At 49.0% G+C, this 27,186-nt stretch overlaps 1 protein-coding gene across 1 annotated transcript; it reads left to right on the top strand.

Annotated features, from left to right (window-relative positions):
* Positions 1 to 308: 308 nt before the first annotated feature.
* Positions 309 to 26,988, top strand: ssh2a (slingshot protein phosphatase 2a). Its single transcript, XM_056440917.1, is given in 17 exon segments — positions 309 to 758; positions 3,400 to 3,443; positions 17,313 to 17,425; positions 17,955 to 18,019; positions 18,347 to 18,468; positions 18,618 to 18,680; positions 18,825 to 18,890; positions 19,413 to 19,607; positions 21,988 to 22,081; positions 22,215 to 22,343; positions 22,463 to 22,509; positions 22,785 to 22,931; positions 23,069 to 23,269; positions 23,375 to 24,278; positions 24,954 to 26,154; positions 26,157 to 26,273; positions 26,276 to 26,988. Coding segments are annotated over 17 exon segments (3,783 nt in total). The 5' UTR covers positions 309 to 695; the 3' UTR covers positions 26,488 to 26,988.
* The last annotated feature ends 198 nt before the right edge of the window (positions 26,989 to 27,186 follow it).

Below are 27,186 nucleotides of genomic sequence, written 5' to 3'. Positions count from 1 at the left end.
GCATCATTCATAATGCACTATGTCACCTATCCAATTCCTCAGCCTATGCATATACACACAGGAACGCACACGCACGCACGCGCGCAAACACACACACAAGAGGGACAGATACAAAGCTAGAGTTCTAGTTTAGTAGCAGCACCCATTGATTTGTATTATCGTCAGTTTATTTGATCAATTGGTGACCTTAGTATGAATGGCAGTGTGTATTCAAGGGGCCGGCCTGTTTGACAGCTGGTCGCCATTGCGCATGTGCATCCTTGTGTTACACTGACTGGCAAAACACTGTGGACAGCTATGAACGGTAATTGTCAAAATAAAGGCGTATAATCGTCCTCTTTAAAAGCCCATGTGGATTATTGGCCACAACGGCCAACAAAAAACATACAAAATAGCAAATGAATAATTTGAAAGACATGTAAATACCGAGTGATATCTTAATCCTCAAATACAGTGTTTAACAAAACATTTGGTTCAGTGACATTCAACGCTCAAGGAATACAGACTTTTATTTTGAAAAGAGGTAAAGACCGGACACGCTGACGGATTCTGTTGAACTTGACGGCAAAGGGTCAACGGAGCAGCGACCGGAGGAACCGCACCGCGCACTGTACGTGTGTGTTGCTGCCCCAAAAGATGTCTGGTATCCCGACGCTGCGCTCGCCGAGGTGACGGAGGCGTGAGCAGCAGCCGGCATGGCGCTGGTCACCGTCCAGCGGTCGCCGACGCCGAGCACCACCTCCAGCCCCAGCGTGTCTGTGAGTACCCGCGTGAACCGGGGCTTTGACATGTTGGCTCGGTTCCGTTTGGTTCGTGCTCGGCGTGCACACCCACGGGTGCGTGTGCACATGGGTGGCTAACTTAGCTGTTAGCATCGCACTGGAACTTAAACGTATAGCCCCAAACAGTCCCCGGCAAGTATGTCTTCCAATTGCTTTGCGCGAAGTTAACTGGTTAACAGCTTTGTGCTGAAATGTGTTTTTATTTTTTATTTGTTGTTGGTTGCAAACTTAACTTCCTCTCACGCGCAGATGATGATGTAACTAAAAACATTAAGGACCCGTTTGTTAACTCACCCTGGAACCAGCCAGACAAACTAAACCGTTTTAATTTACATTTTTTTTAAACCTCAGCTTCAATTAACTGTACACATTAATTGGTTTTATTCTGTGATGATGCACCTGGACTGGGCTGCCGTGTGTGACGTCAGCTCCACGTCACTAGCTGATCTGACAGTGACTGGAGAGAGGAGCTGGACTGGGAAAGAGGGTTAGTGTGACAGGCCTGTCAGACCCGGTTGGAGGCAGTGGGACTTGTCCTCTTATCCCCTCGGACACTTCAGGCTCTTGACCCAGACCACTGGAGGGTGATGATGTGGCCCCATGCCCATCACCCAGGAATATGATATTGGCCACGGGGATATTAGTCTGTCAGATGGGGGATCCCGAAGATCCCGAAGATCCTCGCCTCTGGTTAACGCCTCATGACAAGAGTTTAGCCAAATTCCATGTTTTTGTAGTCAGTCTGGCTGTGCTCCAGATTTCAAGGCCAGTTTGATGATGGAGTGTCCCATCGGACAGCCGTGCACGTTATTGAGAATGGATTAGGGAAATCCCTGGCTGCAAAATCATAGAACCTAAAAACATAATTGGGGGCTTTCTCAAATGGCTGCAGTGGAGAGCTTTAACAATTTTTTTATTTATTATGTCTTTTGGAGACATTTTGGACTCGTGTCCATTAAAACTTAGACTGGTTGGCGGCAGATCAAGGAAATACCAGACATGAATTATGATTTGATTAATAATTTAGCAGCTCTGTGGCATGGAAAGGAACCCATGCGGAGGCTACCAGCTGCTTGTCATGAGACTCATTCCTGATGGGGAGCAGCCATGTGAGTGCTCTTGTGAGATGTCTGATGCTAAGAGGGGGGGGATAACAAGGAGGGGGGGCTGCAGAATAGAGAATTGTGTGGAGGAGTGCTGGGAGTGCTGGGAGTGCTGGGAATGGGAAAGATGAGCAGTCGTGAGAGGCACCGCTGGAATGCCATTGTCACTTCAGCATATCTGTGAGCGGTGTTTTCTTGCATGCTGCCTCCTAAACATTTCATCAGGGCGTTGGCAAACTATACTCCGTTTTTTACATTATTGACCCATCAATTAATAAAGACATCATTTTGCCTTCAGCACAGTGGGGAACAGCCACCCTACAGTGGTGGCGTAATCTGCCTGGCAGCACACCAAATCCCCCGTTCTCATTGGCTCTCAAGACCACTCCCTACACATCTGTGCAGTGGCATGGTTGCCATGGAGATTAACCCGTGCATTACATCCCAGCCATGGCCGGGCTCATCATGGCATGCTGTTTTAATCGCATATTAAAGGTATATAGCCCCTAAAATCGTCTGCAATCTGTGGTTGAGTGCGACCCAGCGGCGTAATGTTATACCGCTATCACATTGCCTTTTGAAATCTGCTGAACGAGGCAGTTTTACAGGTGTGTGTGTGTGTGTGTGTGTGTGTGTGTGCGCGCGCAGGAAGCATAGGAGTCCATCCACGAGCTCCTATTTCTCCTGTGTCACCATATTTTCGCCTGGACGGCAGGCTGTTGGGCTGCCGATGCAGAGAGCATCATTCAGCCGGCTGCCTCTTCGGGCCTCATCACGTCCGTGGAGGCGCACGCAGGAGCGGACAAAATCCCGCCCTCCCATCCTCAAGCTTCGGGCACCTCCTGACCTCTCCACCTAATCTTCCTCATCCATCATCACGCATCCTCATCTTTCGTCTGCGCCAGCACGTTAAGCGTCTTCGTCATTGTCCATCGTCCGGTGTGCGTGTCCCTGTGTGACCATCCACACTGTGTGTGTGTGTGTGTGTGTGTGTGTTTGTTTTGGCTCATTTGGTTGCCGGGAGAGACGGATTGATGCCAAAGAGAAAGTTCCCTGAGTTTTTCTAAGGGATTACCAAAACAGGCGGGGATTAAAATTGTGTGTGTGTGTACGCGTGTGCGTGGCGAACTGGTTGCAATGGTGGGAGAGGAGGATGATTGCATTTAGGAAAAAGATAAACAGAGAGGGGAGGGCACGGCCACTCGGTCCGTTTCAGCCTCATCCCTCATCCTCTGAGCCGCAGTGAAAATTCCACGCTGGCCCGGCCTCGTAACTGAAATCCCAGATGAAAGGCTCGACGTCGCCGCCGCCAGCCGCCAGTCTATCGAGCCCTCTTTTTAATGCAAGGTTAATTGAGTCTGACTCCGCGTGTGATGCATACAGCCTCCCCAGTCTCTTTGATCAGTGTGATACAGTGTGTCTTTTCTAGCTACTGGTACAGGACTGATGTTGTTGACGGTCTTCATTTGTACGGTTTATTTTTTTCCGACATGTTCTGTCTTGTCTCTCTTCAGGAGTCGGGCAGTGGTGAGGATGACCGTCGCTCCCAGCCCAGGAGGTGAGACCACTTCCTGTGTTGTCATACTCTGTCTCCAGTTTTCCTGGAATAAACTCTGTTCAACCACAAACTGCCGTTCAATAGCGTCACCCGGATCGGCTGCGTCAGACCACTAGGGGGCGACTGCGCATCAGATTGGCAGCGTTTCCTCAGTTAATGAACTACATTTTCTTTTGCAGCCCCTAAAGCGTTCATGCAATTTTTGCAAGCACATTTCTTAGGTTTTTTTTTACCTGCAAAAGGCCAACTAGTGTGTCAAGAAATAAACCCAGTTAATGAAAAAATAATATTCCCTTTATTATCTTTTCTGAGAAACCAAGTATGTAACACACTGAAGTTGTGTCTGCTCACTCCAGTTGTTCACAAAAGAGTCTATTCAACAGATTCACTTTGGCATGTTGTTCCTTTGCTACTAGTTGCTCAATAATAATAATAATAATACATAAAATTTCTATAGCACTTTTCATAGTACTCAAAGACGCTTTACAACACATAATTGTAAAAAATCCTAAAAGCTATGCATTAAAAATTACAATAAAAACAAACGATAAAAGCAAATAAGAACATACAGAGCACACAATCACACATTAAAAGCAGTTTTGAACAGGTGGGTTTTGATTTGTGATTTAAACGATGAAAGTTTATAAACAATAATAACCATAATACAGCAGTTAATGTCAAAGAGAAAATACAAAATGTGAAAGCTTTCGTGTTTTTGTAATTTGGGAACCAATTTCTACGTTTTTGTGTGTTGCCCTTGAATTACAAAGAACCTTTCACACAGCAGTTCGAGGGTACTTAAACTTTTAATATAGATTTTCCGTAGTAGTTTTTCATTCTGCGAACAAATGATGTATTTGTGTGTGCTTTTGTCAATATTGCGCGAGTCCACTGATGCCACGGAGTTGATTTGCATGACTTTGTGGTTTCTTTTGATGTGTGCGTATCTGCAGCTTCATAAAGGACAAGGCCGTCCGCGCTGTTATGGTGCATGTGTGTGGAGGACCCAGGTGGTGGTCTACGTGCTGTGTCCTGGGCCAAGGCCCTCTCCAGAATGAAATCTACAGACTACACGGGACAAAGAGTTAATCGTTTGTTTGAGTGCTTTTTGCTTCGAGCCAGCGTCTACCGAACACGGGGACTTTGTCTTCGCCGTCTTTTATCACTTCCGATGTAATCCCGACCTTACGGTCATGTCCGTGGAGACGGCAGCACACGATCAATACACAGCGAGTGGAACATCGGTCTATACAGACTTTCCACCTTTTTCATGGATTCTTTTTGGGGCGACTTTTGTGGACCGCTCAAAATCTTTACGTACAATCTAAACAGCCGATTGTTTTTTATTTGTTATTGTTCTCAGTAATAACTCATAAGTTACCACTGACTAGGACACTGGAGTGTTCATGTCAGACTTAAGGACTGTTTTGAGTGACATGTCGGTGTCCTCTCAGGAGACTGGGATACAGGGTCAAACGGAACGCTTTGAACAAACCCGACATAATGGGTCATTTGGAGTCCTTACTCCGGCTTGCACCAGGGCAGAGTCGGGCTGTCCGAGGGGCCGATTCAACTTCCTTATTGCGTCGTTTTCTATTTCTTCACCCGTTGGATTTTTTGCCGTTGCCCTGCATCCCTCTCGGATTTCATTCCAGCGTGTCTTGGATCCCTGTCGCAGAACGTGAGCCCAGCCAGAGTTTGCATCCGAAGGAAAAAGCTGCTCTGGCTCCCACCGGTCCAGAGTCGTTAGCAGGGTCAACGTCTCCGGTCCTGAACTCATTCACAGCAGGATAATGTGCACTTACGATCAGGCTAAAGAATTTTTCCTTCTGAATGCATTTGCTAAAGAAGCCTTATTATCAGAGAGGCGATTTATCGACGGCATCGTGAACAATTGCGTCTCTAAATAAGCCGTAGTCGCAGTAAAGAACTAGAACGGGCACTCGGTAGAGCGCATACCTTCGCATATCACAAGATTGGGCATTGAATTATGAACATGTTGGCATTAGTTGCATGCCAATTGGATAAAAAGAAGATTTTGACCTTTCCATGACCTTGACCTTTGACCCGATTGATCCCAAAATCTAATCAAATGGTCCCCGGATAATAACCAATCATCCCACCAAATTTCATGCGATTCAAGAAGATTTTGACCTTTTCGTGACCTTGACCTTTGACCCGATCGATCCCAAAATCTAATCAAATGGTCCCCGGATAATAACCAATCATCCCACCAAATTTCATGCGATTCGGTTTAAAACTTTTTTTGTTATGCGAATAACACGCATACAAATAAATAAATACACGGCGATCAAAACATAACCTTCCGCATTTTCAATGTGAAGGTAATAACTTTGAGTGTGTCCTCTGTCTTCCGTTTGGTATCTGGCTGGGGTTCACCATTTTTTTGACCTTATGGTGGAGCAAAACCATTTCGGGGCGGGTAGTAGCAAAGTGCTCATCCTGAATCTACGATACAACTGTTACAGCACAGGAAAGTAGTAAACATGTTGTTTGTTTTTTAATATGAACTTCCTGCATCACACATGAGGATGAGGCCAAACGTTTTTGAGAAATCCTGCTCACGATATTATGCTGGTCTGAAAACATGACCTCACTGAATCCCCACACACACCATATGATAATGATTTCCGTTTTGAGCCGAGGGCCTCTTGCGGCGCACCTATAGTGCGTGAGAGCTGGAACACGGTGGGGTTCAACCCAAAGTGAAACGCACTGTAAAAGGTTTGATGCAATGTCACACATGTATGGAAATTGAAACTTGGTGACATCACTCCAGCGAGCCTTTAACACACCCCAATAGTGCCGAGAAGGACATGTGGTCCCACTTATCTGTTAGGTAATACAACAAAGCAGCAGCAGCTGGTGAAGTCATACCCACGGATGTGCACACACACACACACACACACACACACACAGAGAGAGAGCAAATCGGAGACAAGAGGAGAATAGCAGGATGTGCATACATACATATTATATACATACTCATTCCCCATAAGCCTAACATCATCACAGTCCTGTTTTACCATTTACTCTGCATTGCACAAATCCACACACACACACACACACACACACACACACACACATGGATGGTGCAGCCAAGGGCCTTGCCGAGTGACCCCTAATGCGTTTCACGTAGGAGCTGAGGTCCAATAACTCTCCACCCTGCATATGGATCCAACGAGCAGCAGGGGCCAATCTATTGTGTAGGAGCCAGTTAGACTGAGGGGAGCTTTGGCTTGTTTTGTAGTGCAGTCATATGTTCACTCCGTCTTGATGCATCACTCTTATTCGGTTGACTACTCAAAACCCGTATCTCTTCCTCCTTCTCTCTGTCCACGTCTCGGTTAAACACACACACACACACGCTTCTCTTTACCCACTGACACACACCGATGAAGAGTAGCGTCACTGCAGCGCAATAATGAAGCTCGGCCACACACTGTTGCCTCAGGACTGACACTGACCGTCAAGGACTCTTGAAAAGGAAACTTTTTAGGTTTTTGTTCTCTTCTAAATCAATATTTGGAAAGATGATGAATGCTGCCGATGCCCTTTTTGTTCCTCTCGTTCTTGGGGGACTATATGCAGCGGCACAACTCGCAAAGGTCGCAGCGTCCCAAGATTGAGATATGCTCTGAACCATCGGGATTCTTAAAGCACGCCTAAACGCACCTCTTAAAATGTCAGCGTTGCAAATCGACGTGCGTTCCTCTCTTCGCCTCTTCGCGAACAGATTTCCAGCCGGTGCTTCCTCGCTGCAGTCGCGTCACGTGTTTGTTGACCGTACGCGGGGCTCCTTCTGCTCACAGGGCCGTCTTTGTCCGCCTTATCGGGCTGGGAGGAGCGCTGCCTGCTTCTGCAAGGTTAAGTGCTGCTATCGCAACAGGAGGAGTCCGCAAACATTTGAACTGCAGGCGTTGCAGTCCAGCTGTTCTTTGCTTTGCTCTGTTTGCAAAAAAAAAAAGGAACCGCCGCGTTGGATGTTGTCTGTTTTTGAGGCCGGTGTGTTTTTAGCCGCAGCTTCAAATCCCTGACGGGGGGGATTTTTTTTGAAGTATCGAGTAAATCATTCTGCACATATAGCTTTTAGTTTGGAGAACAGAAGCCCATCGCCAGCTCGGCATGTGGTAAACATCTGGCTTCATGCACTGAACGATTGAAGCATGATGATATACTCTATGGTGTGTGTGTATTAAGGTGTGTGTGTGTGTGTGCACACACACACCTTAATAACAACATATCCTTTGACCTACTTGTTTCTGCCAATTCCCATCATAGTGTCGGTAAAAAGTTGTGCAACTCGTCCAGGTCTCATGGCCGAACGCCACAACAGACTCTTATGTTTCACACAGCACCGGGTATACTGGCCAGTTTGACTAAACGCAACCACATGACTAGAGCCGGTGTGTGTGTGTGTTGTGGTCACAGTGGCTGGCAAGCTGCCATGTGATGCAACAGTTGTTGATGGAGGGTAAGATGGAGCTTACTTTAGTGTGAGAGCAGGTGTTTGTGTGTGTAGCTGAGCAGAAGTCCCATGTAGAGTTGCTAAAGGACTGTTGCAATAACAGCTTCGGTTGAATAATATGTTCCGAGGTATAATTGCGACGGACAATATTATTTTCATGTCATTTTAAGGCCATTTTGGGTAATTTATATGATATTAATTACAGAGAACATTGCAACTCATGTGTAATACAAGTATTCAAAATACATTTTATAAAACCATGCAACCAAAATAATGAATATAATGTGCAATATCTGCGCAATGCCATAGTCTTCTAATAGTTTGGAAAACCCTGCTGTTAATTCTGGCGTCACCAAAATGTTAATGTCATTCTTATGTCAACAAACACGCATGTAAACACAACAGGCAATTCAAAAATAATTGAGGTAATTTCCCCGATATTGGTTATTGTTATTGTGACAGGCTAACCTGAAACACATTGCTAATATGATTAATTGAGTAGTTTACAATATCCCATTAAGTTGATCTTATCAGTTATTTCAGGGAATCCTTTAAACATGACGACATCAACTAACAATGGCATTGCTTTAAGAACATTGTGTACATTTCACTTTATTGTCTAGAATCAACTGATAACACTGGTATGAATTATTTCTGTTTTTGCACATGTAAACCTTTTAAAGTGATAAGAAGAGAGTTTATTTGCAATTTAGTCGGGACAAAAAACAATTATTTTCGTGGCAAGAGGTCAATGTTTTTTAACTAGTTTGAAAGTGTTTGATAAAATTGTAATTTCCCCTCGGTTAGAGTGTAAACAAGGTTCTTCTGATTGGTTACACACTTGTGTGAAAAAAGAGATTTGCCAGAGGCATTCCTGTGTTGTTGTGTTTTGTGTGTCAGCCGTTGTTGTGGTCCTCAAGGGAGAGGGAGGACAAGGGGACTCACCTCTGACTTCAATTTAAAAACAATGTAATTGATCTGATTCCCTGTGTGAAGGAAACCCGGCTCTTACAAATAGTCCTCCTTTGTCTGTTATCAAAAAAAAACACAGGATGTAGGCTGATCTCGACGCGGTGGTTAATGCAGGACGGAACAAAATGTTCGCCTGCAGACTTTTTTTGACGTGTGACTCAATGCACCGCACAAAAAGTGTCACAATACGATAGATTTAAGAGTTGTATGGGATGCATAAACACTGAGAAGAGACATTTCAGACAAGTCACATCCACTTGCACAAATCTGACAAATCTGTTTCCTTTGGCCAGACATGTAGCTGGGTCCCTCTAAAAATATCATGTAAATTGATTGAGATGCATCAGCTACAAATAAGAAACTTCCTTCTATTCCGGGCCTTCCTGTACTGTGGTCCGTCCACGATCAACAACATCCTCACAGGTCAGGGGAGGCTCAGAGACCGAGAACAACAGCGGGCCGCAAAGTTAGTTCAGACCTGGTGGTTAATAATGGCTCCCTTAATAGCGCCGTGTCTCCGTCAAACTCCCTAATGATAACCACTGTGCTTTGGGAAGAAGACAAAAAACAGCCCAAACACGAAGCAGGCCTTTTCAGAAGCACGACAGCGGAGCTTGGCTCGGCTACATCCGAGACTCCGACGTCTCCGTTTCGTTTCCCGGGCTTTTGGCGCACGCTGGGGTGAATAATGATGAGGCGGCTGCAGTTTTACAGTGTTTTCCAAATTGTTGTCGGACCGCACAGGACCCTCCACGTCGGCAGCATATACACATTTTAATAGGCTGTGAAAATTAACCAAAGCACTGCGTCCGTCTCGCGGCACGATCCGTTTATTCTTCGACGTCCTCGGACCATCCGGATGGAGAGGAGTGAGCATCAAACGCAAAACTAAATCCCCCTGTGGGTTCAATTTACTCTACTTCATTAGTTGAATGACCCCGCAGTACCAGGACACAGGTTGTAAACAATATAACTACGATATTAGGATTAATCAACAGGTGTCAGTAACCTCCAGCATTATGTAATCCATGTGGTACCAAGAGCGCGCAGCGTTTAGGTAAACACCACGCGCAGGGGGCGCGTTTTCCAGAGAGGAGGACCCACGCAGTCTGATAAACTGCTGGACTAAATACCTGCACGGCTGCCAGCGTTTGCCACCCGTGCGTCGACGCGGTGTGGGCGGTCGCACGCCCCCTCCGTTGTTCTCATTGGCTCTCCGCTCGTCCCCTTCCCCAAAAACCAAATTCCCACATGTCTCCAACTCCTCCCTCTTTATAAGTTACGCTGCGGGAGTTGGACGCCTGTCATAAGTGTCCGTACTGTACGCGGTGGAGGACGTCGTCGCTCGGTGCAGCTAAACGGGAGACTGTTAATAATGGTTCGGACGCGCTGCGGACACTAGTTAATTATGGACCTCGCCTCCGCCATGTTTGGAAACCCCGGACAGCCAGGCGGGTGCCGGGTCAACGTGCGCTAGACTGAAACGGTTGTTTTAGTTTGGGGCAGAAGCGCGAGCGCCTTTACCTCGCGGCGATACTCCCGTGTCATTTGTATTACGACCGAGGAGGTGGCGAGAAGTTTCGACATGACCGTGGGAACCGAGTAGAAGTTCTCTCTCTGTCTCTCTCTCTCGGGGGAAGCTAAAGAAAACACCTGAGTCCTCCGCGCCCTCTCGCCGGCATGACCCTCGGCGCGGTGGCCGGACCCGACGGCTCGCCGGCGGGCAGCTTCTGCTCGTGCTGCGGGGCCAAGATGGGGCCCTACTTCAGCCACGACGCGGGGGTGTCAAACAATCGGATCAACCAGCTGTAAGTTTCACACAAAGGAAAAGAGAAAAGTAAAGTGGCACGTTTTGAAGAGCGGATATTATTTGAGATTATAATGCGCTTTGAGAACGGGTTTATACATTTCTAAACGACTTTAAACTACTTGTCATCTCAAACTTCAAACTGTGAAGTTACTCTTGTGTGTGTTTTTGAATTGTTTCTGTTGTGGACCACATTTCCACGTGGGTCTAAACGTGTCTGCGTTTTGGAAAAGGACGTTTTGCATAATGTGAAGGTTGTAACAACTTTTGAGGAAGCAGAGCGACGTTTCGCAACATCCGTGTCGTGACTCATCGCACCTGTTCCTCAGGTCCAGAGGACTCGTATTCGAGGAAAACTAAATCCTTACTGGAATGAGCACCTGCTTTCGTCCCTCCCTTTTCTATTGTTTGTCCAAGGCTGGGACACTGTGTGTTTTGAACCCTTTAGTGGGTGGTGTGATGACCATCGTTGGATTATTATCTTTAATTATATATAAAAAAAACAAGCCAGGTGAAGATTAAATAAAGACAGCCTTGTTGTTTAGAATGAATGTTTTGGGATAACATTTGTACACCGACCCACACTTTTTTCAATCAAACTCAAAAAGTTTATTCCGCTGCATAATTTTGTCTGCCTGCAAACTAAATTCATAACCCGTACGTTCACTGGAAATCCTGTGGATGTTTCATTAAAGCTGCATAGAAACTTTAAATGTGCTTGATTTTGCTTTGCATGTGTTTTGATTCCTTGCAAAACCAAAAGACTTCACATTAAGTTGTGATCTTCTGATAATAACATGCATCAATAAATGCTTCAGACAGTTCCCCATTGACAGCCTTGATGTGTTTGTGTAGTTACCAACACTCGTAACACTGCTTTGATTTAGGAAATCCGGATACTTGTATGTACCTGCAAATCCCAAATATGCTGCACTGAAAATAATTGCCTGTTGTGCAACCGGTGAGAGAGACTCTGGCGTTAACTTTCGCCCTGCCGACCTGATCTCTGTGTTGTGGCTTCAGTGATACCAATGCAGTGTTTGAGGTCAAAGTAAGAGAGTTACCGCTGATGCGTCTCGCCCTGATCTAATCCGCGGTCTTCAGTGTCGGCGAGACATCAAGGCGAAGTGAGGTAAAGGCTCCGCTGTGCTTGTGAGATTTAAAAATGGATTTATTTGACTTACACGCGGTGAAAAAAATCGAGTTGTAGCTCTTTTTTTAAGGTCAGGTTCAACGACTTGGTGTTTTCCAAACTTTCCTGTGGAACATGCCTCGACAAGTTTTGGGGAGAAATCAAAGTGGAAAATGACTGCAACTGAATTAATAGATGACTAATTTCAACATCACCCAATTTATTGAGTTTCGGTGTCTGTATTTGGACGTTGTTGTGCAACCTGTTCGTGCATGTCAGTAATTGCTTGTGCCCTGCATGATAATTGGTGGTTTTTCAGCAAAAAGTCGAGGTCCGCCCGCCTCTTGATTGCATCGTTTCCCAGCAGCTTTACACATGATTGTGCAGTGAGGTTATTGAGTCAACTGAACATGTCGTCTTTATTAGGGCTGCACCCTGTCTTTAAGGAAGTTCATTTTCTCAACTTTTTTTCCGCAAGTCTGCGTAAAGAAGGTTTATGGGAAGATGTTGCTGCACGACGCGCGCGCACAACCGCGTGCGTCTCGTAAACGGCAGCAGATGTGGGAATCTTCTGACTTCCTCGTTGGCCACGTTGCACGATTGTTTTTAATCGCCGCTTCTTTGTTGATCCGGATTTTGGCATCCTTTCATCTGTGACTGCAGTGTGTACATGTGTGCGTCGCCGCGTCTAATGTTTGTGCACATAATGTTTGTTCCGAGCGTGAACGTCTGTACGCGCCACACTGTTTAACCGGGGGTTGAATGAGTAATTACAAGCCTTGAGGGCCGTCCGTGGAGTTAAGTGTTACCTGTGGCTAAATGCATTTTGCATTGTTTTCCCGGCAATTTTAGAAAATGCCAACCCCCCCTCTTCCGCTGCACTCGTGTGTTTTGTGTTGCGTTCGCGTCTTCCACCAAACGAAGAGCTTCGAAACGTGTTTGTGTGACGGGATTTGAGCAGCTGGATGTGGGTCCCTGTGTGTGTGTGTGATGGGTCCACCATCAAATGAACTGGGCTCAGTAAATGGCTCCAGGTCAGACCACCTGTGTAGCGACCCGATAGTCTTTGGTCATGGATGTGGTTCCTGGAATTATACGTTTCCCCTTTTCTTTCTTTTTTTTTTACCACAAGCTATTGAAATGGTAGTGCAACAATTTAATGAAACTGTTACTGCCGACTAAGCTACAGATGTCATATATATATAATATATATCTTATAAATATATATATAATATATATCTTATAAATATATTTATATATGTGTGTGAGTATATATATATATATACACACAAAATATGTGGTTCTCACTTGCAGAGGACAATGGGTTGACGGTGCTTGCTGATGTTTAGTGTGATCTGGTATTCCTTTCTCTTTATCTGCTATCAGTCTAATGCTCTGCTGTGCAAGTGTAATAAGTCTTGAGCTTATTTCTAGGGCAACATTGCCGTAACTGTAATGTTGGCGAGTGAGACGGCGCCTTGGGCGTTTTGGGGCCTCTGCTACACGGTGCCCCATGAGCTTGACCGTTTCCCCCTCTGTTCCTATCTTCTGCTTGTGACACATTTTCCATGGCCCAGTTTCCAAGTAGCGGGGCCTAACGCGCACCTGTGGGGACACACACACACAGACACACACACACACGTTAACTCCCTGTCTTTCCCATGGGCTGTATCCGTCTCTGGCGCAAACTCATGAGGCCTTAGCGGGGCTCGTCCTCCATAGAACCAGGGCCTATATTTATCCCACTCTCCTCCTAAGAGTGACTAATATGGGCATGGAGGGGGGGGGGGGTCACTATATGCGGAGTGGTCCTTGCATAGTGATGATTGTGTCTGACTGTTGTCCTAACAAGCACCTATCGCTTCTCTTCAGCCCAAAGCCCGGGATGAAGACGAACCGGCCCGCTCTCTACGCACTCTAGACTAGTTCTTCATTCTGTATCTCCCTCCCTTCATTGCCTATTGCTCATTTACTCTTATCTTCACTAGCTTTATCCTTCTGTGTATATTTGTTGCTCTTTTTTTTTTTAATGAGCTTTGCAATTGGCACCTTTTGTTGTTTGCCGTGACGAAGCTCAAGACGCACGTCTTGTCGTTCATCTGGGTGCGTGCCAACAGGCCGGCTAGTGGCGTTACGAGTCTCTGATGGGCTACATTAGTGACGCTGTGATGACCCATCGGCTTCCAAAAGCAGCTGTATTGCACGAGCCGACATTGCTAATGCAGTAAAGCAGCGATATTTTGCAAATTGGGTTCATTGTCAGTTAAAAAGAAATATTGCAACAAACGGTTCCTCATCGAAAATAAACAATTTACCGTCATGTATGTCAAAGAAACCATCAAAGTGAGGTTTTTTTGGGTTTTTTTTAAACGTTGATTACTGGTACATTTTCATCCGTCGAGTAATCGCTGAAGCTCTGGCTGGAATCGGGTCGTGGTGTGCCTAAACCTGTATAGCCTAAAAGCAGGCTTCAGTGTTCAACCCCTGCAGAAAGATGTCGTATCGGCGAAGCGCTGTTATGTACAGTAAGCCAGCCGTACGCTCCGGTATGCAGTCTATCAATAGCTGAGACGTTTAAAGGACTACCGTATTTTTAGAAACTGTAGTCGTTCACAGTCCCACCGCCACCTTCCTAAGCATCAGGCTTAGAGTCCACGTCCTTGATGTGTCTTTGTGCAGGTGTGTCTGGGGGGGGGGGGGTTACAGTCGGAATTAAGTATGACGGACAAAGTTGTGAGAAATGCAGAAAAGAGGAAGTGTCCGAGGGCAGAGGGAGAGGAAACGGCTGGGTCAAGGGTGAGTGGATTCTGGAAAGTTAGCTCAGCACAAAGCTGTGTTTTTCTTTCTTCTCTCTCTCTCCGCTGTCTGTGTCTCCTGATCCTGTACATGCGCGGCCTCAGCACAACTCAGGAAGGACAGGAGGATGCAGAGATGAAGTTACAGAGAAAAAGGCTAAAAGTCAGACGGTGTGAAACCGACGAGCCGCAGAACCCAGCGAACCGTAGATATCGGGTTCGAGTTCAGACTCGCTGCCGAGGCCGACGTGGTTTATCCAGCGCTGCGGTTAACCGTCAAAATAACCATGTCGACCTATTAGCGCAATTTCTAAATACGTGTGTGGCTTTGATGTCGTCACCCCACTTGGATTGACGCCAGCGATCAGCAGTGTGAGTGTGTGGTTCTCATAACCCGCCGATGAAGGTTTAGCAGAACGGGTCGGCGTTCGCCCTGTTAACGCGCTCGTGTTCCCAGTATGCGTTCCGTGTTCTGGACAAACGTCAGGGAGCTTAAACCTGACATCTACTGCATTCGACCGGTTACGTTCCTCCGATTTTAAGGTCCAGGGGACGGGTGGAGTGACTGTTTAAAAATAAACCCAGGGGAAGAAAGTCACGGGCAACGGATGGATAAACAAAGTAGGGAATTTATGAAGAAAATAGAAACCGGTACGGGATATCAGAAGCAGCAATTTTAAGACTTGAATCTAAATACTACTGTAAAAGGCAAACGAATAGCACACACACACAGAAAACACACACACAGACACACACACACTGGCCTCTTTACCGCCAGGTTCCTAATCAGTGATTGAGTCCAGCCGTGTTCACACACTGCAGCTGCTGGGCTTGGAAAAGGGCGGCACCAGTAGCGACGCTGGGAGGAAGAGAGCGCACGCACGTAACATGACTTCTTAAAAAAAAATCTCCTTCCGTCAAATTCTTTGTAAAGTGTTGACTAAATACTTCTAAAATGCTGTGGAAGTAACCAACATGTGTTTTTCTCGCGCATGTTCCTGTTCCTGCGCTCCCACCGATGTGATTTGCGGTCTCAATTTTGGCAAAAGCCCGCAGAGCTGCTCCACCGAGTGTGCGATGAAACGTTCCACGTGGTTCGATTTATCTGACATTATTGCTCTTTTTTTAAATTTGTTGTCGTGCTCTCTGCATCCCGTGGTGTGACTGAAAGAGCACCTTTGCCCCCGAGTGCTCGGTGTCCAAGTCGCTGAGCATCATAAAGGTTCTGGTTCACTGGTCCCATGGCCGCCGTCCGAGTGGCTCTTCCAACCTGTTTTGCGGCCGTCGGTTCGCGTGCCGCTGTGAGACTTGAAGAAGCCGCGTTCTTCACAAATGGAAGCAGGTGCTCACACAACCGCACTCAATGTTTGGTGTCCAGCCGAAACACTGGCCTCAGTTTATTATGTCTCCTCCTCCTCCTCAGTCACAGTTGATATGATTAGGAGTTCCAGAGGGGAACAGAGCCCCGTTTGATGCGACCTGCGTTGGTGAGGAGGAACCTTTCCTCTGAGAAAGTTGGTCGCATAAAAAAAATAAAAATAAGATTGTATGTGCTGCATGGCGTCAATCAGCGGTGGAAGGTAACTAAGTGCATTTATTGAAGTACTTTTGCACTTCATTATGAAACTTTCTACTCGACTACATTTCAGGCGGAAAAATAGTACTTTTTACGTCATAATAAATGTACTTGGTTATATGAAATGCAACGCTTTGCTATATAGTAGATGAACCACCCACCCGACCTGCTCTCTTGCAGCCAGCTCCAACTTTAATATGCAACTGTGTAGATAATAAGGAACACAAATATATTAATGAAAAAACTAAAGAGGTAATTTTGGTTGCATTATGAGTCCTTTCTGTTTCATACTTACCGTCATAGGCTACATTTTCTTAAGTGTTATTTTTTTCATTCATAGTATTAGTTCTACTTCCACCACTCATTTTAATCAATGAAGCGGTCTCAGCCGGTGGTCCTGCAGCTTGTTTTCATGTATTCATGCACAAAAGCAGTCCCTCTAACACAGTCTAGACCTTCTCTGCTCTCTGGCAACTGCTCAACGCTCCCTTTTCAAAGTCACTTTGGAGGCGGGGTTCGGAAAAAGACGGAGCCTGATGGCCCTGCTCCACGATGGTCATCATGCACTAGCATGGATGCAGTCACGTGACATGTTTAACTCGCTCACACGCACAACATTATTGCATACATCCTGTCCCCGCTTCTCTCCGCACAAACATTGTGGAGGAGAGGACTCGCGCTGTCTTCCTCGCCCTCCCTCCACATCCCCATCCCTCCCTACTGGCAGCTGCACGTGTGAGTATGTCTGTGTGTGTGTACTCCAGCTGTGTGGAGGAGAACATTGTGTTCCGAGTTCAAAATTGGGCGTGGATCTGGTTTTGCTTGCACTGGACTGTCAGCGTTGAGTCTGGGAGCCTGGGGACCAGAGGCCAGCCGAGTGGATCTGTGTGACATAATAAGCCCACGACGATGCTCGTCTGTTCCCCGTCCCCCCATCTTTGGCCAAAAATGCGAAGCCGGGGTCACAACATGCAAGAAAGTGATAACAAATTACACAAGTGACAGTAAATGCCAAGTGTGACTGGATAACTTGGGAGGCGTTTCTCTGTTTTGAGGCGTCTATTCATGTGTTTTTCTTTCCTCTCTTCTCCTCCCCAGTATCAGTGAGAGTTTCCTCACCGTGAAAGGCGCCGCCCTGTTCCTTCCCAGGGGCAACAGCCCCACGCCGAACTCTGCGCCTCACATGAACCAACGCAGGAACAAGCACACAGGTAACGACACCTGCAGCTTCTCCCAACTCGCCAACTCTCGGCCTCGGAAATGCGGAGGAACGCGAGCCGTTTTTTTAGATAAACATTCCTCAACGGCATCATCGGTAACAGCTGGTGTCGACTCCACCGGAGCCGTTTCCCAACGCGGCAGATGAGTCCGCCGCCGTGGCCAGATTTGTTTGTGTGAATATATACATCGTCAACACGTCTTCACACTTTAAGACGAATGAAAACAAAAGTTTCGGCATTTTGGAAAGAATACAAGTTAGGTGTGTCGTCTGGATGAAGACGTCCTTTGTGGTTTGGACCTTCTGTGATGTGCCACTGCTATCAAAAGCTGTCAAGGGCTTCAGACGTAGAGTTTAGTGTGTGCCCCGAGGGACAGAGACTCCAGTGTGAAGGCACTCGCCTACAGGCTCAGTGACGCGTTATCTTAGGTGTCGTGTCAACCGACACAATTCCAAGAATGCAATTGTTGTCCTCGAGGACCTGAAACTGAACGAGGATGTTGAAACGCTTGTCTCCCCAGGTGACCTCCAGAAACATCTTCAGACCATGTTCACTGTGCTGCGGCCGGAGGACACCATCCGACTGGTCAGTAACACACACACACACACACACACACACACACACACACAGTAGCCAGTTGGCATCGTGATCGGGGAGATGATCCTCCGGACGGACGGGCCGGTTTCAGTTCTTTGTTGATAAACAAAAAGAGCTGGACAAAAAAGCTTTTGTTGGACATCGAATGTCCTCGCGCTGAAATCTAATAACAAACATACTCACTCCATAAAACACACAGTCCTCAAAGTATTTAGAGCGATGCACATTCCTTTCATGTTTGTTCTCTGTAACTTCTTTGAAAAAGAGCTATTCCAGCATTGTTGGACAATCTCCTCCTCGTGTCTTTTCCCGCAGGCCGTGCGTCTGGAGAGCGCCTACCCTCAGGTGACCCGCTACATGGTGGTGGTCTCCACCAACGGAAGGCAGGACACGGAGGAGAGCATCGTGCTCGGCGTGGACTTTGTCTCCTCTGACGGGTCAGTGCGTGGTCTTAAAACCCAACGAATCCCACACGCGAGTCTGACTTTTGTCTCCTCGCTGTTGTCCGGGACACGTCCCCGTCTCGCGTCAATCCCGATGTTTTCTATTTTTAGTTGCTTAACGTGCCGATCTTCCCCCCCCGCAGCTGCACGGTGGGCCTGGTCCTGCCGCTCTGGAGTGACACTCTGATCCACCTGGATGGAGACGGGTAAGACGCCACACCTTACCCGCTCTGATGACTCGCATCCAGTCATTTTATTGAGGGAATATTTGTTGGTGTTGTAAAATGGCTGTAAACTATCAAAGGCATCCCCGTTCTAATCTTTCTCTCTCTCGTGTGTGTGTGTCACAGGGGTTTTAGTGTATCGACGGTGAACAGGGTTCATGTTTTCAAGCCAGTTTCTGTCCAGGCCATGTGGTAAGTGACCTTTGATTGTTTCCAGTAAACGACACCAATGTGAAGAGTGTATCCATTGTAGCCCCCCCCCGACCCCCGTTGACTTTGACCTTCAGCCTTTTATCTTTGTCACTGTTGCTGTTTATTTCTCTCGCATTATCTCTTCCTTCCAGTCTCTACATTATCTTCCCCCGTCTCAGATGTCTCTATTTCCTTACTGGCCCTCATTCCCTCGTCCCTTTTGTTCCCTTCCTCTCCCTCGATAATCTCCTGCTACCTTCATCAATCTCCATTATGTCTCTTCATCGCTGCAATCTTTCCGTTCTTTCCTCCTCACTGATAATAAACCTCCCTTATTATATTTCTCATGTGCTATTATTCATTCCTCACACAATTTCCCCCCCTTTTTTTGTATTTTTACTCTTGTTGTGTAATACAGCCTCTCATGGTTTAAATCATTTCACTCTATGGTTTATTTGAAGAACACTTATTTTCAGTTTTTGGGCCTTTTCAAGTGTGCATCCTCCTCCTCTGCTGCCTCAGGTCAGCCCTCCAGTCGCTCCACAAAGCATGCGATGTGGCCCGCTGCCACAACCACTACCCGGGCAGCCTGTTCCTGACCTGGGTCAGCTACTACCAGAGCCGGCTCTCGTCCAACCAGGTCTGCGTCAACGAGTGGAACGCCATGCAGGACGTCGAGTCGCACCGTGCCAATTCGCCCGTTCTCTTCACAGACCTGTAAGTAGAGACCACATGACTACACACACACACGTTACTCAGATCCACAGTTCATACCGATGATGTCATATCTGGATTATTGTTTGTTTTGTGGGGCTGAGTCCCCCGTTGATGTGTAGTGGAACATTCCTATTGAGTGAGTGAACGGTGAAATCAAAAGATGTGCAACAAACGCATTGCATTTCATTCCAGAAGACAATATTTAATGCATGAACTAAAGAGTACAAAAAATGTGTAATTCACAAAACTTCTACCGCAATAGTCGTTTTGGACCATTGTTTATTTATAGTTTTCCTGAAAGTAATAGGACATTTATCTTGGTCATATATTGACGGTGATCAGCCACTCAAAGGATGTAATCATTCCAATAGAAAAGCTATTTAAATCCTTCACTTATCTGAGTGGTATGGTGTTCATTCATATGGCATAAAACAGGGGACAGCACCTAGAATTCAATTGGTGACGCAATTCCCCCTTAAACTGGGTTTGAAGACGTTATTTCTATTATACACAGCACTGTTCTTTATTATAGTGTATTTGAGGGGACCGTAATTTAACTTGCACTGTACTGAAAATTGGAAAAGCGTTGGAAACGACTGAACTGTATTCCGAAACAATCAATAAAATTCAATAGCAAGCGGCGCTGCCTGTTTTATTACTTTTTTTTAATTCATGTAATGAATACGCACGTGTCAATTTGAATGTGAAAACAAAGAAAAGTACATATTTCTTACTACAGCAGAATACTGCGGGGCATCAGCCTTCAGAGGCTCGCCAGCTCTATGTAACTAGAGTGGAGTCAGAGTAGCGAATCCCTCACGATGTGCATGTAGACGCACGCCGATGAACACACACACACACACACATTGAGTCTGCGACAAAGATGTCAAGGGATCCGGGAGGGAGTCTGGAAAGCACAGACGCAGGCGGCTGGATTTATGTCTTTACGAATAGCAGAAAGTTCCCCCCTCTGCTGCTTCATCACGTGCCTCGCTACTTATTTGGAGCGTCTCTCATTCACAGACACACACACTTCACACATCCTCCAGGGTCCAAAATAGCTGAGGCTTTGGTCGGCTTGATTTACGTTTGGAAAAATGGAAACCAGACAGACCAATAGGTAGACGGGAGAGGATGGACAGAAGCAGGTGGTAGGCAGAGGGAAGGAGTTCGAGGAAGGAGGCCTTAAGGGCGGATTACAAAGAACAATCACCTGATGCCCCTGGGTGGAAAAGAGAGCGAGAGAGAGAAGCACGGACAGAAAAAGAATCAAGGGCCACTTAAGGCTTGACAAACAAGAAACACCCGTGTTCACCGCCCGCCTGAAAACAGAAATACTTTGCGCACTCTATTTTCGGAAGGGGAGTGTCTGCACTCGAGGGCACTTATCCGTAAGATTGCCACCTGAACTTTATGAGCTCCGATCCACGCAAGTGTGTTTTCCCCCTCGCGGCGAGGCTGCCAAAGCCACATGACTCGCCGGTGTCTGTTTGTGTCCTCGTATAACCACTGGACGCGATGTTCAGATGGCAGGAAGTGCCACGTTATCGAGGGATACCGTGACTGTAGGCGGGGCTCCTTTCAGCCCTTCAAGGAAGTGACCTGGAATTTCCATTCTCTTCAGTGACTCACCAGGGCCGTTTCGTTGCGTCGTCATACACGTGTACTGTGCTTCTCTTTTTTTCTTTTTTTTTATGCCCCACCATCCCTCCTTCAGGTTGTCTGCGGGCAAGTGTCCAGGCTCGCCGTGGGGTTAACGTTTTGACGGGAGCACCGTCACCAACCCGTATTTGTTCCTCTTACCCCCGTGGACTCGATCTCTCGGGGCGACGAAGACGGCGAGCGTCGCGGTAAACGAGTCGACGTTTTGTAGATTCTTCAACGCGGACGGATGCTTTTTAAGCCTTCAGTTACACACTTGACCCACACTGCCCTCTACTACTACTGTGAGGGTCCAGTGAGGGGCGAGACCAAATGAATGTAGAGCGCGACAGGAGACAGACTGAGCGCTTCTCTCCAGAGGAGTAATTGGGCCACTTGTTTGTATCATCGGTGTGACGTCTAAAGGCTAAATGCGTCCCCCGGCGGAGTGGTTAGAAACAGCGCCAGGCACAACAACAGACACGCTCCACAAGAGGACTTTGTCTGTTCCCTCTCCCGTTTCTGAGAATCGGACAAAGTGGCGACTCTCTGGCGGAACAAGTGACCTCTTTGAGAGCGGAGCGAAACGGGAATCAAAGAGCAGTCGCAAAGAGCCGTTGCCGCGACTGTGTAGGTGGTTAATTGTGTCAAAGTGGGATTTTTGTTTTTTTGTAGGCTCAGAGAAAAAGTGTTAATGTTGTGTTCTCATAAAGGTTTGTGTGTGTGTGTCCATGTGCAGGCCCACAGAGGGGGAGCGCACGGAGAGGCTGATCAAGATGCGCCTCCGAGAGATCATGATACAGAAGGACCTGGAGAACGTCACCTGTAAGGAGGTGAGAGGCACACGGAGGAATGCAGCAGCTGTTGTTTTTTTGGTTTTTTTGTGCGCATGCATCTCTGTTTTTGCAAATGCAGCTTCGACTGTCGAGACACCCGAGTGACATTTTTATTTTGCCGTCCTACCAGATCCGAACGGAGCTGGAGATGCAGATGGTTTGTAACCTGAGGGAGTTTAAGGAGTTCATAGACAACGAGATGATCGCCATCCTGGGGCAGATGGACAGCCCCACCGAAATCTTTGAACACGTCTATCTGGTGAGGACGTGTGGATGTTTGGAACGAACAATGCACAGGAACCAACATCTCCCTCATTCTGTTTTGCTCCTACTTGTGAGTTTAGACATTGATATTAACTGGACTTGTGACCTCTCCAGGGCTCCGAGTGGAACGCCTCGAATCTGGAGGAGCTGCAGAACAGCGGGTAAGAGATCAGTCAGTCACTCACCCGACACACTCGCACGCTCGCTAATATCATTTTAATAAACGTAGAGGCTACGCTTTTCTAATTGGAGAAAATGCATTACCTTTGAAAGTGTTGCTGCAAGGGTTCAAACATGGGATTGAATACCTCACAGACTTCATCTACATCTTCATTACCACTTCAAGTGAAGCTCAAGTTCAAGTCCCCCATTCATTGTATTTGTGAAGCATTCGTCATCTGAATAATGTGCGTTCGTTGCCCCGTCTCTCATGTAGCGTGCTCTACATCCTGAACGTGACCAGGGAGATAGACAACTTCTTCCCGGGGATGTTTCAGTACCACAACATCCGAGTGTACGACGAAGAGGCCACCAACCTGCTGGAGTACTGGAACGAGACCTACAAGTTCATCACCAAAGCCAAGTAGGCCTGAACACACACACACACACACACACACACACACACACACACACACACACGCTTGTCAGGTCCTACTTGGCTTCTCAAATCCTGTGATCCAACACAAATCCTCTCTGTCTCTCTCTCTGTGTGCATCTCAGGAAAGCTGGTGCCAAGTGTCTGGTTCACTGCAAAATGGGCGTGAGTCGCTCCGCCTCCACGGTGATCGCCTACGCCATGAAGGAGTACGGCTGGGACCTGGACACGGCCTTCGACTACGTCAAAGAGAAGCGGGCCGTCACCAAGCCCAACCCGTCCTTCATGAAGCAGCTGGAGGAGTATCAGGGCATTCTGCTGGCCAGGTGTGCGCTCGCGTGGCGGCAGCGGCTCTGCACTGTGCACGTTCTCCCGGGCGCATCGTGGCGCTAACCAACGTTTTGTTGTTGTTGTTGTGCTTCCTTCCGCAGCAAGCAGAGGCATAACAAGCTGTGGCGCTCGCACTCTGACGGCGACCTATCGGATCGCCCGGACTCCATGTGCAGAGCCTCGTCTCGCTCTCTGGGCCGCTCCAACTCTCACAACAACAACACCACCAGCGCCTCCTCCCCCTCCTTGCATCACTTCCTGGGCGTGGCCGTGCTGCACGCGCTCGGCGCCGCACCCGAGGACTCTGGCGAGGCGAACAGCCCGTGCGACTCAGACTCGCACTCCGACGGCGCGTGTGACTCGCCGGATCCGGAGGAGGTTGGCTCGGGTTGCGGAGGCCCCCGCCTGCTGCCCCTCCCCCGAGCAGCCGCCGCCCCCGAGGAAGGGCTGGACAATTCACCCAGCGTGGCCGTCGCTGTGACCGCTGCTTTACCCCACCCTCCACCATCACTCCACATCTTACCGCCCACTCCAGAACTCCAACGTGCCCGCCGGGCTCCTCCCACACAGCTCTCCATCTCAGTGGCCAAACACAAAGCGTCGGAACCGTCTCTGAATTTGCCCGAGCGCAGCAGCTCGGAAGAAACCTCGACGCTCACTCTGGGCTCCGCCGACTCGGACGTCCTCGAGCGATCGTTATCGGACGTCGCGAGCGGCGAGCAGAGCCCCCTCGGCGCCCTCTCCCCGGCGCTTCCGCTCGCCGCCAGCGACTCCAACAACAACCCCAGCGAGCTTAAGCTCTGGCGCGGCGAGGCCGACGGCTCGTCCAGCCACAGCGGCGACAGCATCGACTTCTTCAGCGCCAGGGAGAAGTTCCTGGGCCCGGCCCAAGATGGCCGGTCCCGGACACTTTCTGAGCAGGCACAGCAAAGGGCACCTCTGTCGTTTGAGGAGAACGAAGACACCGAGAAGGAGGAAGAGGAGCAAAGCTATGCGAGTCGTCAGGTACGCGATCATTGCGTCATATACTGTTCGCATTTTGTCTTTGCTCGTAGAACGTGCTGAACGATTTTGCTGCATCACATTTAGTATGCACAGGTCACCTCAGGCTGCGCATGCGGCTTCTCAGCTTGTGTTCTTTTTCTGGACTGCATATTTAATTCAGGAGGTTACATGTTATGTCTGATCATGGTCAATACTGGAGTCTGACTGCACTAGAATCGGTTCGTAAGGCTGCGTTCACAACGGTCAGTGGGCGGTGGGTTGAGGCTGCAGCGTCGGGGGGGGGGAATCAACCTGACGGCCGCGGTGGCCAATCTCATGACGGCCACGCGGGAGATGAGTGAACTTCACTAGTGTTAAAAAAAGGTTTTTGAAAAGGCCTCGTGTCCGGGTCACGCTCCACTGTGTGTGAACGCAGCCTCGGGTCTTCAAGGTCGCAGACGAGCTGAGCCAAGAGCACAGATTCATGTTCGTGAATCATAGTGACCCCTTCTGGAAGGTGGGAGAATAGTCCAGATCCACGTGTCACTCGTTTGTCTCCGCTTGTGTTCTAATTTTCCATTTCGCTGTCCGATCGATGCCGTTTTATGTATAACTTTCAAAAAACAAGTATTTATGTCACAATGACTAATGTGACGTGCACATGACTCACTCGCCGGCTCTCTGTTTGTCGCTCAGGCGTCTCCGCAGTCCGACGACGGCGTCGACAAAGCCGGCCCCGACCGCGCTCCTCACGACAACGGCGTGTCGGTCCGCCATATCGTCACGGAGATCGAAGCCATATGCCACCCCGCCCCCTCCTCTTCGTCCCTCCCGCCGCCCTCCCACAGCCCTCCGCCCGTCCGCTCTGAGCATCCGCCGGAGGCCGAGGCGCCGGAAGCCGCGCCCGGCCCTCCGACGCCGCCCTCCCACCCGCAGTCCCCCTCCATGCTGCCGCACGACTGGCCGGCGGGCTCGGTGCGGCGCGCCGCCGACCAGCTGGAGCAGAAGCTGAAGCAGGAAATGGAGACGGCTGCGTCCCAGCGCTCGCCGCTGCATTCCCCCAGCGCCGAGCAGCCGCCGGTCCGACTGTCCCCGTGTCCCCCGAGCGCCGAGCCTCCTCCCCTCCGCTCGCCTCGGGACCGCACGGAACAATGGGTCGCTCGGGGAGAGGCCGCGGACGAAGGGGAGCGCACGGGGTCTCGGGCGGCGCCCGGCTCCTCGGACACGGACGACCTCCCGGACCCTTCGCGCTCCCCTGACTCTGATATCAGCCGAGTCCCCGTCGCTGTGCCCGCAGGCGGCCGTGTGTTCACGTCAACGGAAGAATCGTCTCTCGATGCCTCGGCCCAGTCCCAAAGACGACGCCAAATCCAGCCGCTTCACACCCAGGACGCCTCCCACCGGATGAGTCTGGACGGGGCGGCGGCGCAAGAGTCGGACACGGCCGAGCGGATGGAGTCCGGCTCTCGGGGCGGGCGGGGGGGCTGCGGCTGCGACGCCGAGAGCCGGCTGGCCCGCGGCAGCCAGGAGCTGGAGAGGATTCAGCGGACGCTCCGCGAGCTGCAGGCCTTCCTCCACGAGGGCGTCGGCCCGGAGACGACGGAGCGGCCTCGGGGGCCGAGAGACGTCACGGACACTGAGCCGGAACTGTGCGACGGGTCCACTTCTGAGCAGACCCCCCGAGGCCCGGAAGTAGGGCGGCGGCGAGAGAGGCAAGAGGGTCAGAGTTTCCTGGAGCCGATCGCGTGGCGCCGAGCGATGGAGCTGGAGGCCCGCATCCGCCAGGCGGGCCTCACGCCCCCGTCCCTCATGAAGCGGTCGGCCTCCTTGGCCAAACTGGACCGTCTGGAGCTGTCGGCCAATGACCTCAGCGACATGGACCTGAGGACGCACACCAGGGCGCCGCGTCACATTCCCAGGACTCCTTCTCCGCGTCTCACCCCGACGACACCTGGAAGAAGCAGAAGGTGTTGGCTCGCCACGCGCTCGCCGAGGGGACCGGCTCGCCCCGCGGGGGCTTCCCTCGTCGTCCTCGTCGCCCTCCCTCTTCCTCAGCCCCTCCGCCGCCCACCGTAGTCCCAAAGACGACACGGGGGAGAGGGAGGAGCCGGGCGGCGCGGTCGCCCCGGCGCGCCAGCAGGGGGCCCGGGGACACGCGGCGAGACGATCTCGCAAAGGCTCCGCTGAGAAGAAGCAGCAGCGGGGGGCCGTGCTGTACAACACCATGTGACCTCGGCGTGTGAATGTGTAGCAGGAAAACTGGAGACCGCGTGACCTCCCGATGTTCGCATGTACACCACTGGATGAGTCGCTTCCACTGGAGTTCAGGTTTGTTTGTACAGGGATGAAATCTGAATGTGCAAATGAAGACTGAACCAGTGCATACTTTATGTGCTCCGCCATTTCTGTCCCTCTCTCTCTTTTTTTAAGAAGCATTTGTTTTCAGTGTTTGTCCCTCACTGCCTGTTCAGAGTTTGTACAACAACCAGAGGGCCTTTTTCTCCAAACATGCACTTTACTGTATCAATTATGTTATTTGAACTGTTTGTTACCCCGGGGAGGATTATTTTGCACTGATCTCAATCGACATGTCTTTGTATGCGTGCTTCGTCGTTGTTGTTGTGCACAGATGTCTTTATTCAGATTTTAATTGAACCAGGACAAAAGCTGATGACTTGTTTTTTTTAATTCTATGCTTCAGCAGTAAATAAATATGTTGCGTTTGTTTTGACTGCTCGGCTGGTGTACTTTTGTTTGCGTGTGTTCATCTCAAAGTACACACGTATATTTGAGGAGGGGAGAAAAGAAATGAGGCGACTGAGCTACAGATTAACAAAGTATGGGCAGCGTCACTGCCCCCTGCCGGCCAAGTAGAGAACTGCAGCACGAGTGAAAGGAGGTGTAATATGTGAAGAAAGTGGGGAATTTA

Source organism: Pseudoliparis swirei, chromosome 20 (genome assembly GCF_029220125.1).
Source record: "Pseudoliparis swirei isolate HS2019 ecotype Mariana Trench chromosome 20, NWPU_hadal_v1, whole genome shotgun sequence".
Taxonomy (NCBI): Eukaryota; Metazoa; Chordata; class Actinopteri; order Perciformes; family Liparidae; genus Pseudoliparis; species Pseudoliparis swirei.
The sequence above is the reverse complement of the archived record's forward strand: the minus strand, read 5'-3'. Positions and strand labels throughout refer to the sequence as shown.